This window comes from Mustela lutreola, chromosome 1, assembly GCF_030435805.1.
Source record: "Mustela lutreola isolate mMusLut2 chromosome 1, mMusLut2.pri, whole genome shotgun sequence".
In the NCBI taxonomy this organism is placed as follows: domain Eukaryota; kingdom Metazoa; phylum Chordata; class Mammalia; order Carnivora; family Mustelidae; genus Mustela; species Mustela lutreola.
Window position 1 is genome coordinate 213,655,382 of NC_081290.1, and position 13,203 is coordinate 213,668,584.

Sequence of the window (13,203 nt, forward strand, 5' to 3'; positions counted from 1 at the left end):
ACAGGATTGTCATCAGAATTATGTATAGTGCTTAAGAATATTTGACAGCACATCAATATAATTCTTAATCTTAATTTTTTTTCAGCCCCGAGTGAATGTCAAGTATTTTTGAAGGGCACTGAAAAATCCTTGAAGTGAAACTATTTGATTAAATTCAATCCTAAATGGGAGTGCATCCTGCATCTCTTCTAAAAAGGGGCACCGGAAGATGTATAACTAAGGAACAGTCAGAACTCCAACACGGAGAGGGGACAGTCTCCTCCTACTCTGCGTTCTCCCAGGTACCATACAGAATGCTAAAGCCTTGCAAGTAGATGGGCTCCTCAAATTTAAGTTCGTGGTCATCTTTAAAGTCCTCCAGGGAATGAGAGGCCTGGATTCCCGCCAGCTCTAAGCTCCCATCCCCGAGATCTCCGCAGCGCCCCTTCTCTCCGGTTATCCCACCCCGCTCCGCCCCGCCTTCCGTCACTCGGGTCTCCCTCCCCAATGCGGCTAGTCCGCAGCGCCCCGCGAGCCCCAGGGGGGCCCTTCGCGCCCCAGCACCGCGGCGGGCCGGGCCGCATCACTGCGCATGCTCCTCGCCGCGCGGGTGGGGTGCCCGGGGCCGGGAGGCGGGCGCTGGGCGTGGGTCCCGCTCGGCTGGGAAGGCCTCCGCCTGTCGCGGGCCACGCAGCGGCGGGGGAGCGCGCTCCGGGGCGACGGCGTCCTGGAGACCCCGGCGAGATGGAAGCGGCGGCGCCGGCGGCGGCCGAGGCGGCGGGGCGCGAGGAGCTCGGTGGGTGCTGCGTGCGGCCCGGACGCGGGGCCGCGTGTCCGCGGGATGCGCCCGGGACTCCGGGCAGGCGCTCGGCCTCGGCCTCGGCCGGGGAGGCTGCTGCTGGCGCCGGGCCGCCGCCGCCCCTCCCCCTGCGCGTGGCCGGGCCGCATCCGGCGCGTAGCGGCTGGTCTCCGGACCCCGACAGTGGCGGGTGGCCTCCCCGGGGCCACTGGGTGTTTCTGGTCGGGGCTCTTGGGGTCGTGGGTCGGGCACGGGTTTGGAATAAAAACCCAGCCGAGCAAACCTCCCCGAACAGGGGGTGAGTTGAGGCTGGGGAGGTGACCGACCTGGGGACCGCACCCGCGCAGGAACCCGCTGACTGGGGAGCTGGGCCGGTGACGAGAGGGGCCTACAAAGGGCATCAGATGGGCGCGCGCGCGCGCGAGTATGTGTATGTTGGGGGCTGGGGTGCGTTGTGTGTGCAAAGGCAAGCGAGAGTCTGCGCTGTGACTCTCACTGTTTTCTCCAGGGGTGCTTGACGGCTTTCACACGCCGCAGCCCCATCCTGAGTCCTGGGTGACTCCTTCATTTACCCTATGCCACCTCCGAAGTGGCGAGCGCGACGTGCGGACCGGACCCGACGGGAGATACCTGTAGCTACCTCACTAGCCGAAGTTTGTTTTCCTGCCGTCCTGCGGGCTTATCTGGTCTTATCTTCCTGGCCCCTGGGAATGCAAAAGCTTGTTTATGGTTTCCTGCCATCAGCAAGGAAGCAAAAGCAAGGGTCAGGGCAGTACTGTCCTTTCCCAGCCAGTGATATGCATTCTATTTAGGAATATTTTGAAATCGGCCCTGAGTGATTAAATGGTTTTTTAAAAGTTGAGCTTTTTAAAGCAACACTTCATTTTAGTGACTAATAGGTTGGCGGTCCCGTAATAATGGGCAGGGCACTCTGCAGGTAATTTCTTTCAAATCGTAATAAGGGTAGAAATAAACTTAGCATTTATTGATTGCGTATTGTGTGTCAAGCAGCCAGCTAAGTGCTTTACATATGCATTGTTTCTTTTAATCTTTAACACGATTGGGTGAGGTAGATGCTGTTATTATCCCCATTATGGTAATTTTAAGTTAATTAATAGCAGAACCCAGATATGAACCCAGGTTTATCTGACTGTTTGAAATTCATTAAAAACACATCTTAGGATGTGGAGAAATGTGCATTCTCCTGCGTTACTGGTAAGAGCAGTGTAGTGTCTTTATCCTTAAACAGGCACATATCCTTTGACCCAGCAATTTTACTTACAGAAGTATTTCCGAAGGTAATAAGTCAGGTAACAAATACTTAACATTGAGAGATGTTCACCACATTCTTTGTAGTTGAGAAAATATAGTAACTATCTAACTGTCCAGTTAAAGGAAGATGGGTGAATTGTGATAGAGCCGTATGGTCATGTGCTGAATAAACATTAAAAGTAGTGTGGGAGGGGGCGCCTGGGTGGCTCAGTGGGTTAAGCCTCTGCCGTCGGCTCAGGTCCTGATCTCAGGGTCCTGGCATCGAGTCCGCATCGGGCTCTCTGCTCAGCAGGGAGCCTGCTTCCCCCTCTCTCTCTGCCTGCCTCTCTGCCTACTTGTGATCTCTCTCTGTCAAATAAATAAATAAAATCTTTAAAAAAGAAAAAAAAGTAGTGTGGGAAGATGTTTACCATATATGTTTTTATTAACTGAGAAAGGTTCCAAGTTATTTCTTAAAAGTTATGTCTGTTCATTCAACACATATTCAACAAGCTTCTCTTATGTGCCAGACGCTGTTTTAGGCACTTGGGATACATCTGTGAACAACACAGATGTATATATAATAAAAGATCAAGATTCCTGTTCTTGTGGGGTTGTATTCTAGTAAGAAGACACAGACAATGAAGAGTAAAGACAATAATCAACTAATTATATATTATGTTAAGTGAAAAGTGCTGTAGAGAAAAGGATAGAGTAAGAGAAGTCAGAGTCAGGGTGGAGGCTGGACAGTTACTGTATTTTATGAAATGGACAGAATGGATCGTATTGAAGAGGTGAGGTTTGTGTAAAGACTTGGAAGAGCTGAGGAAACTAGTCAGGTGGTATCTGGGGAAAGAAATTCCAGGTAGAACGAATGACTGAATAAAGACAAATAACACAGAGGCTAAGATGGCTGAAGTGGGATGATCAAGATGGTGATGTGGCCAGGTTATGTCAGGTTTTCAGGGTTGTGTAAAGACTTTGGCTGTTACTCTGAGAGAATGGGGAGCCAGTGCAGGGTTTCGGCGGAGAAATGACATGATCTGACTTGAATTCTAAAAAGATTACACTGCTGCTGTGGGAAGAATAGACTGTAAGGGGCAGAAGTAGCAGCAGATGGGTATTTCTGAAATGCAAGAAAGAAATGCACATGTTCCTCACTGAAGTATGCTCGTAGCAGTGGGAGTGGAGAGAAATGGTTAGACTCTGGATATACTTAAAAGTAGAACCAGCATGATTTCCTAACAGATTGGGAAAGGGTTGAGAGTGAAACAGGAAACAAAGATGACTCCAGGGACCTGAGTATCCAGAAGAATGAATTTGTCACCAACTCAGATGTTACGGTGGTTTTGTAGAATGTCTACAGAGTTTTTGATACTTGTCTCATCCAAAGGAAGAACTTGATTTTCTCCCCTTGGAGTGTTGATTGGATTTAGTAATTTGCTACTATTGGATAGATTATGGTGGACATGATAATGTGTGACTTCAAAGCCAGATCCTAAAAGACATTGTGCCTTGCTCCCTTTTGGATCCCTCACTTGGAGGGAAGGCCAGCTGCCATGTTGTGAGGACACTCAAACAGGTGTTGAGTGAGCAATGGGATTGATTTCTTGAGTTAGTGAAAGGTCTGGTCTAGAGATACAAATTTGGAAGTCATCAGCATGTAGATAGTATTTAAAGCCATGGGACTAAATGATAATGTACAGGAGGTGGGTGTATTTGTGTATATTCTAAAATGTTACCAGTGGTTATTTCTGGGTGGTGAGGTAATTTTAATTTCAGAAATGTTGCATATATATATATATATATATATATATATATATATATATTCTGATCTTCTACAGTGACCAAATATTATTTAATTTAAAAAAGATTTTTTAAAAATTGAGCATGTGTGTAAAAGGCACTGGTAGAAATGTTAAGATACAGGTTTCCTTAAGCTATACAAATGTTATTTGTATAGCATAAGAACTATACTTTATTTCATAGGCAGTGGGGACCTCTGGAAGTTTCTTGCTGTGCATGTTTTTCAGAAATGAATAAAATAGTTACTGCTTCTATCTTATATATGTAGTAGTTTATAGATTTAGATAGCTACATTATGTTATATTAACAAAAAACTTTTCTACTTTTAATTTGTCCATTGTCAAAATAGAAGTGATTTCCTTTATTTTGCTATAATAAAAGTAATATGTTTATTGCTTTTTTTTTTTTTTTTGGATTAGCCAGAGAAAGACAGTAAAAAGTACTCATGATCCCTTTGCCCATCTCCATCCTTGTTAACTTATTCCCATTTAAAAAAAAAAAAATGTTTATTTTAGAGAAAGTGAGAGAGAACGGGGGGGAGGGCAGAAGGAGAGGGAGAGAATTTCAAGTCAGCTGGGCACTGAGTGTAAGCTTGACACAGGCTCACATTGATGTCCTTGAGATCATGACCTGAGCTGAAATTAAGAAGCCCGTGCTTGGGTGCCTGGATGGCTCAGTGGGTTAAGCCTCTGCCTTCAGCTCAGCTCATGTTCTCAGGGTCCTGGGATGGAGCCCCACATCGGGCTCTCTGTTCAGCGGGGAGCCTGCTTCCTCCTCTCTCTGCCTGCCTCTCTGCCTACTTGTGATCTCTGTCGGTCAGATAAATAAATAAAATCTTGCCCATTCACCCCTTATTCCCATTTTTGGTATATTTCCTTGCTTCCATTTTAAATTGACTTTTTAAAACATCATTGAATTAATACTGTTGTTATCTAGCACTTTTTTTTTTTTAAGATTTTATTTATTTATTTGACAAAGAGAGAGAGATCACATGTAGGCAGAGAGGCAGGCAGAGGGTGGTGGTGGGGGGAGGCAGGCTCCCTGCTGAGCAGAGAGCCAGATGTGGGGTTCAATCCCAGGACTCTGAGACCATGACCTGAGCTGAAGGCAGAGGCTTAACTCACTGAACCACCCAGGCACCCCGTCCAGCTTTTTCACACTCAGTATGATATACCTTTCCCTGTTTTACTCAGACTTCAAAACTATAATTTAGCATCACTGTAATACTTTATAAAGTGGAGGTCTGTAGTTAATTTTGCAATTTCCTGATTGCTGCACATTTTGGTTGTTTCCAAATTTTCAACATTTATGATGTTTCAATCAACATCTTTGTGCAGAAATTCTTTTTTTCTATATATTGGCTTGTCAGAAGTGGAATTAGTAGGTGAAAGGATAAACATTTTTAAGATTTCAAGACCTGTTGCTAAATTAACGTGGTTTTCTTTAATTCTAACTACAAATAAAAATTTAGGTTGATTTTGGGTTAGGAGATTGAGGTTGAGACAGTTGTCTGGGCAGGCAGTAGAAGAGATGAAACAAGTACTGTCTAACCTAAGAATGTTCCAGTTTTATGCCACAATAATGTATATATATGTTATATCATGTATGGTATATAATATTAAATTAAGCTAGTGTCTCTTACTCATCTGTAATTTTTCCATAGAAAATAGAATATAAATAGAATAGAAATAACTGTGTTTAGGTGGTTTGGTGGTTTGGTTTCCGTTGCTTAATAGTGTTTTATCATACAAGGCGTTCATTATTAATTCTTACCTGTAGTGATCACATAGCACTTTTTAGAACTGCCGGTTCAGTACTAAGTACTAAGCGAAAAATTACAGCAAGACATGGACAAATAGTAGACTTTATGTGTAATGTAAATTGTATTTTGTAACTTTTAATTATGTTGCATAAGTGTTCAGATTTTTATTCCAAACCTTCTTAATTTTGTTAAAGGTTTTACCATGCTAAGTTTTTAAGTGTTTGTGTCTTCCCCAGTCTGTGTTTCCTTCTGGCTGGTGTCACACATTTTGCCTACTCAAATTTTGCCTATTATAGCAGTTTGTAGGTTCATAAATGCTCAGAATTATTAATCACTGACAACTTCTTGTCAACAGTTAAAATCCTATACAGCATAATTTGCTTATGATATATCATCGTGGGGGCGCCTGGGTGACACAGTTGGTTAAGCATCTGATTCTTGGTTTCAGCTCAAGTCTTGATCTTAGGGTCCTGAGATTGAGCTCTGTACTGAGCAGAGTCTGCTTGAGATTCTCTTTCCCTCTGCCTCTTCTTCCTGAACCCCCTGCACATGCATGCACTATCTCTCAAGTAAAAATAAATAAATAAATCTTTAAGAAAAAATAATCTCTCAGGGTACCTGGGTGGCTCAGTAGGTTAAGCCTCTGCCTTTGGCTCTGTCATGATCTCAGGGTTCTGGGATCAAGTCCCACATCGGGCTCTCTGCTGAGCGGGGAGTTTGCCTCTCTCTCTCCTTCTGCCCCTCCCCACTGCTTGTGTGCTCTCTCTCTGTCTGTCTCTCAGATAAATTAAAAAATCTTAAAAAATGAGGTGCCTGGGTGGCTCGGTGGGTTAAAGCCTCTGCTTTTGGCTTGGGTCATGAACCTAGGGTCCTGGGATTGAGCCCCACTTGGGCTCTCTGCTCAGCAGGGAGCCTGCTTTCTCCTCTCTCTGCCTGCCTTTCTGCCTACTTGTAATCTCTGTCTTTTAAAAAAATTTAAAAAAAAAAAGCCAAAAAACTCTCTTTGTGTAGGAAGAGGAAGAAAACTAGTATTTATTAAAGACTTACATCCCAAGAATTAGGCTCTGTGCTTCCTGAATATAACCTCATTTCATTACTATAAAACCCCTGTGAGGTAGAAGTTACTACTCCCATTTTACACATGAGAAGATAGGCCCTGGTTAAAATACAAATCAGATTGCATCACTCCTCTGCACAGAACTCTCTATTTCTGTGTTGTCCAGTGCCATCGTCCTTAGCCCTGTGTGCATTGGAAATGTGGTTTGTCCGAATTAAAATCTGCTGTAAGTGTAATGCACACGGGATTTCCAAGACTTACTATGAAAAATAGAATGTAAAATTCTGGTTAGTAATTTTTTATGTTGACTGCATTTTGAAATGATAATACTTTGATTTATTGAGTTGCATAAGACCTGTTATTAAATTAATTTTACCTGCTGCTTTTCCCTCTTTTTAAAAATGTAAATATTAGAAAAAGTTACTTCCGGCTCACATGATGTTTCTGTTGTACAACACTGCTGTAGGTGGCTTTCCTATCACTGGGAATGGTCTGCAAAGTGGTGTGCCGTCTGTCTTCTCTAACCTCACACCTTCCTCCTCCTCGTCCTCTCCTCTCTCATTACTCTGGACTCCTTCCTACTTAAACACACCGGGCTCTCTACACCCTTGGGGCTTCTGTCTTTGTTGTTCCCACTGCCTAATTGCTCTTCCCCTAGATATCCACAATATTTATCAGATCTTCGGGTCTTCTTTAAAATCCTTCTTTCTCCAGGAGAGCTAATTTGGCTGTCCTAACTGAAACTACGGGCTCTCCCTCCCAATCCCTAGTTTCCTTGTGAGTATCGAACACTAGCATGCTCCCTATTTACTCACTTAACTGTCTCTTCCATTACTAGAATTTGAGCTCCATGAGGTTAAGAATTTCTCTTAGTTGTAGGAATTGCTTTTTTCCCAGCATCTTTGAATGCCTGACACATAGGTGTTAATACTTGTGAAACTGAACTGGAAAGGATGGCACCCTCTCGCGTGAGTATGTTCCATCAGGAGGCACCGGGCTTCTGTGATGGGGGCTCCTGGCAGTAGATGTTGGGGAGAGGCCATGCCATTCCATTCGTGGAGCCTCTTGAGCGAGCCGTGCTCGCGCCTCTGCATGGCCCCTGCTCTGTGCTCCCCCGGCCGTGCTCACATGCCCAAAGCCGTCCTTGTGCTCACCACCACTCTCTTCTCTAGCAAACCCAAAGGCAAGGCCTTCAGAGTTTATTGTGCCAAGAAAGGCAACTCCCTTGTCTTCTCAGCTCAGGCTTTTAGAACAAAATACCTTCAGTTGGGTGACTGAAACCACAGACATTTCTTTTTCAGGGCTCTGAGGGAGGAGGAAGTCCAAGAGCAAATGCCTGCTGATTTACAGTTCCTGGTGAGAGCCCTCTTCCTGGTTTACCGATGGCCATGTTCTTGCTGTGTCCTCACGTGCTAAGAAGTGTCCTCTTCTTAGAAGGACATGTTAGGATTTTATCTAACCCTCATTACATGCCAAAGGCCCTATCCCCCAATACTATCCCATTGGGGGATGGGGTTTTAATGCATGAATTTTAGGGGGATGCAAACATTCAGTCTAAAACATCCTGCTGATGGCTTCCACATACACATCTTTCTGGTTTTCTGCAATGGAATGGGTCCAGGAGCAATGAGGGACACGGTTCTACCCCCTGTCCCCCCCTCTACCTCTCGGACGTGGAGTTCAGAGGAATGAGCGGTGGGAAGAGTAGTAGGAGATAAGATCAGAGAGGGTAACAGTGACACCACAGTGTGCAATAAGCCAGGGAAGGACATGGTGGGTGGGGGTGCCTTCCTTGACCCTGAGCTAGAAGCTGCTCACTGGAAAGGGGTTGCGGATCTTGACAAGACTGATTTGAAAATTTTAATCTTTTGCTTACTATTTTGAATATCTCTTGTACCAAACTCAGTGCAGCCTTTGATCATTCCTTTTCAGTTGCTTTTGCCAACTTTTTACTTGAATTTAAAATGTTAGTGGATCTCTATTATTCGGTGTTCAGTTCTGTTCTCCATACAATCTCTGAGTGACGTCATCCTGCCTTTTGATCCCAGTTATTTCTTAACTACCTTCTGATTAATTCTCAAATCTTTATATTTAGCCCCAGGTTTTCTTCTTACTTCTAGACCCTGTTCCTGACTGCTCATTCAGGATATAATTTCAGTTTACATGATTTAAAAATTCAACTCGTATTTCCTCCTTAACATGCTGCTTTCTCTTTTATGCATTTATTTGTCCCTCATCTCCTGCATTCCAGATATCGAGGGTCCACTAGCAGACAAGTCGGACATCACTGCTGTCACTTCATGGAGAATGCAGACAAATAGAATGGGCCATTACAATACAGTGTATTACAGGAGGGTTGTAGGGTGCCACAGGAGAGACCTGAGCCAGGCTTGGGGTGAGGGAGGCTACTGGGAGATGGTGGTGTCTAAACTGAGACCTGAAAGATGAGCAAGGAATAGTTAGACTAAGTGGTTAGACAAAATTGGATGGGAAGAACAGGGAACGGAAAAATAGAGTATGATTCAGGAGGGAACAGCATATGTGAAGGCCAGAAGCAAGAGAAAAAAGGCCACGGAGGGAAGAGAAATCATTCCTTATGGCAGAACTAAAGTCACCAGACTAGCTTAGATTCCCAGAACTAGTGCTGGTAGGATTGGGATTCAGCTCAGGCTTCTAAATTTGAGATCAGGGCTGTGGATCACATGACACTGTCTCCCTGTGTTTCTTTTCTCAGGGACATTAGCATCCATTCCGTTTTCTCCACTGCGGTCACCTAGGAAGCATCCTCTGTTCCGTTATCTTCCACGTCTAGTTGGTTAACTAGTCTTGTTGTGTCTCTCCTCTGAATAACCATTCTCTTCTCTTCAACCAAGCTAGCTTAATTCATGCCCTCACCAGTCTCTTGCCTGCACTGTGTGCTGATTGGCCTTGCTGAGACCAGTCCTGCCGTTTTTCCAGTTGTTGCTGACACTGCTGCCAAGGTGATGCTACCCAAATGCACATCTGACCGCTTCCCCTTGAATTCTTTCTCTGGCTTTTCACAGCCTCTGAGATCAAGTCCAGAGTCCCTAGCACGGTTCAGAAAATCTTTTCAAGCTTTCCAGCTGATCTTCTGCCATCTACATATGCATTCAGTAACTCTGAAGATAACCAAGCAGGTGCATATGCTCCACTCGTTCTCATGGCTTATGCCAGTGTTAAAACCTCTCGCAAAGAATTCAAGAGTTAAATATACTGCATTTTCCTATACTGTATGCTAAACTTTGGAACAAAAATACAATTTCTTATTTTTTATTGAAGTATTACCTGGAGCTTCTGAAAGTCATAAGTGACTGGTTGAGACTCTATTTATTAATAAATCTCAGCCTCAGAAATCCAGGCCTCAGTGGGCTCTTGTCATTTAAAGATGCAACTTCTTGGGTATGTAAGTGTATCACTTTCTCAAGTACTTGTAGTTAGGTGTCTTTGAATGTATTCTTTAGAGTCAGTAACTATTTTATATCATTCAAGTTAATGTAATCAGGCCTAAAACCCAATTTCTTCACCTACTCTTAGTTTACTTCGTTTAACAGATGCGTATTTCTTAGTATGTAATGTCAACTAAATAATATAGGTGAAGTCGCAGAGAAAAACTTAGAGAGTTTTTTTTTAAATGTAGTTTTAAAAAATACGTTTAAGCATATACTTAGAACTTAGCTAATAATGTTTCACAATGCTTTAATGGTCTATTCGAAACAGTTTATAAATGTGTACTTCTTAAATTCCTAACATTGTTAAGAATTATTTTTATTTCAAATAGTTTCAACTTTAAAAAAATTGACTCTTTAATCTCATTGTTGTAGTTCAAGAAGCTTCCTAGAATTATTAAATTTTATTAAGGCTTTAAAAGTGAAAGGTGAGACAAATGGATTTAGACCAAAGAAAGAAAAGTTACTTTTCAAGTAAGTCATATTTAATGTTTCCTAGACCACATAAAGTTGGGAAATAATGAATTTAAGAAGTGAGGAAAAGTTTAAACCATAAGTCATTTACACTGTTAAAATTAAACAAGACAGTTGCTACTCAGTGTAAATTTGTTAAGAGTGACTGGGAGCCCAGCCAACTTTTAGTTGGGAATTTGAGGACACCTTATAATCCCATTTTAAAAACTTGATTCTGGGGCACCTGGGTGTCTCAGTGGGTTGGGGCCTCTGCTCAGGTCTGCTCAGGTCATGGTCCCAGGGTCCTGGGATCGAGCCCCATCGGGCTCTCTGCTCGGTGGGGACCCTGCTTCCCTTCCTCTCTCTCTGCCTACTTGTGATCTCATGTCTATCAAATAAATAAATAAAATCTTAAAACAACAACAACAACAAACAAACTTGATTCTGTGAATTATGGAACTAGTAGAACTAGTACTATAGATTATTTTAACACTTCTACAAATTCAGGCTTAACTAAAAGATATGACAAATTATCTGGTGATGACATTAAAAGTAAACTTATCCTTCAGAGTTCATATTTTTTTAAGTTGCAAGAAAACGTTTTTCCTGACTTGCCATTGCAAGTCAGTACTTCTTGGGAAGTATGCTTCAAATAACAGATTGTTCAGTTTTTGAGATGTTGGTAGTGATAACTCTCTTTATGGAGAACTTAAATAGTGTGCTTAGTATACACAAAACATACTGTACAGCCTCTGGCAGAAAGAAATTAGTTCAAATAACTGACAATTTGAATAACTGAATGAATAAAAATGCAAATGAACTCAAGAGCAGCAAGGGCAATGAAATGAAATTTGGAGTGAAAATATTAACATGATTCTATTTAAAGATGATGTAACAAATAATGATGATCGTTATCAATTAAATTTGTATTGAAGTCCTACTCTTCAGTCCTTAAGTGACCTTATTTGACAGTAGGATCATTGTAGATGTAAATAGTTAAGATAAGGCCACACTGGAGTGGGGTGGGACACTAATCCAGGATGACTTGTGTCTTTATAATAAGGGGAAGTTAAGACACAGACACGCGTGCTGGGAGAATGCCCTATGAACTTGAAGACGGCCATCTCTAACCAAGGAGAAAAGCCTGGAATCGATCCTTCTCTTCCAGCCCTCAGAAGGAACCAACCATACCAACATCTTCATTTTGGACTTTTAGCCTCCAAAGCTATTAGATAATAAATTTCAGTTCTTTAAGCTACCCACTTTGAAGTACCTTGTTAGGCAGCCCTAGTGGTTTTACAAGATAAAGTATCAATTTTCTTTGTACAGAGCATAACAGAAAATGATAAGAATCTGTTCAAACCAAAGATGACCTTAATTTGTAATACTAAAAAACACTGGAATAAATGTGACATAGCTCCCTAATACTGAGAATCACTTAATTTTCACTGTGTGCAGGTTTAGACTGAACCACTTTGAAATCCCACAATGTCCGGCAGGTCAGAGGGTTAGAAAAACTACCCAAAGATGAAGTTGGGGAATTTGAATTCTAGAAAATACTCATTAATTTACACTCCGGGCATTTGGAGTTTTTGATAATTCATTGGATTTTACTTCACACATATTAGTAATATTATTAGAAGAAGAATATATATTTTTAAGAGATTTCTTTATTTATTTTAGAGAGTGTGAGAGTGATTGGGGAAGGGGCAGAGGAAAAGGAAGAGAGAGAATCTCAAGTACAGTTGCTTCTGAGTGCAGACCTGATGTGGGGCTTGATGCCAGGACCTTGAGATCATGATCTAGCTTTAATTAAGAGTCAGATGCTTAACCAACTGAGCCATCTGGGTGGCCCTAGAGGAAGAATATTTAAATGACTTAAGCATAGACTATTTTCAAGCATTTTTTCCCCCAGTGGTTTATTTTTTAAATTGTAGTATGAACACTTAACATGAGATCTAGGCCTCTTAACAGATACTAAGTGTACAGTACCGTGTTGTCATCCATCGGCACAATGTTGTCTGTCCAGTCTCTAGAACTTACTCACCTTGCATGCCTGGAATTTTACACATGTTGATTAGCAGCTCCCTGTTCTCCCTCCCCAATGGCAACCACCACAGTAATCTTTGCTTCTATGAGTTTGACTATTTTAGATCCTCATATAGGTGGAATCATGGTATTTGAACTTCTGTGACTAGCCTGTTTCATTTAGCCTAATGTCTTTAAGGTTCATCCGTGTTGTTGCATATTGCAGAATTTTTTTGAAGACTATATAATATTCCATTGTAAGTAGACCTCTACTTTCTTTATCCATTTATCTGTCAGTGCCCATTGTTTCTACGTGCTGGTCCTTGTGACTAGCACTAAACTAAGCATGGAAGTAACTAGCCTCTCTTCAAGTTCCTGATTTCAGTAGTTTTGGATGAATATTCAGAAGTGGGACTGTGGGTCATAGGTTCTTCTGTTTTTAGATTTTTGAGGAATCTCTGTACTGTTTTCCTTCATAGCCACAATATTTTGCATTCCTACTACCTGTGTGCAGGCGTTCCTGTTTTGCCACTTGCTCACCATTACTTGTTGGCCTGTTTTTTCACAATGACCACCCTTAGTATGAAGTGGTATTTTATTG

The 13,203-nt window shown here is 42.3% G+C and overlaps 1 protein-coding gene across 1 annotated transcript in view; it reads left to right on the plus strand.

Annotated features, from left to right (window-relative positions):
* The first annotated feature begins 600 nt into the window (after positions 1 to 600).
* The window catches only part of SLC36A4 (solute carrier family 36 member 4), a 54,849-nt gene continuing 42,246 nt past the window's right edge, over positions 601 to 13,203 (plus strand). Inside the window, exon 1 of the mRNA XM_059186725.1 lies at positions 601 to 775. Coding sequence (XP_059042708.1) covers positions 724 to 775 — 52 coding nt within the window. The 5' untranslated portion in view covers positions 601 to 723. The remainder of the gene's footprint in view (positions 776 to 13,203) is intronic.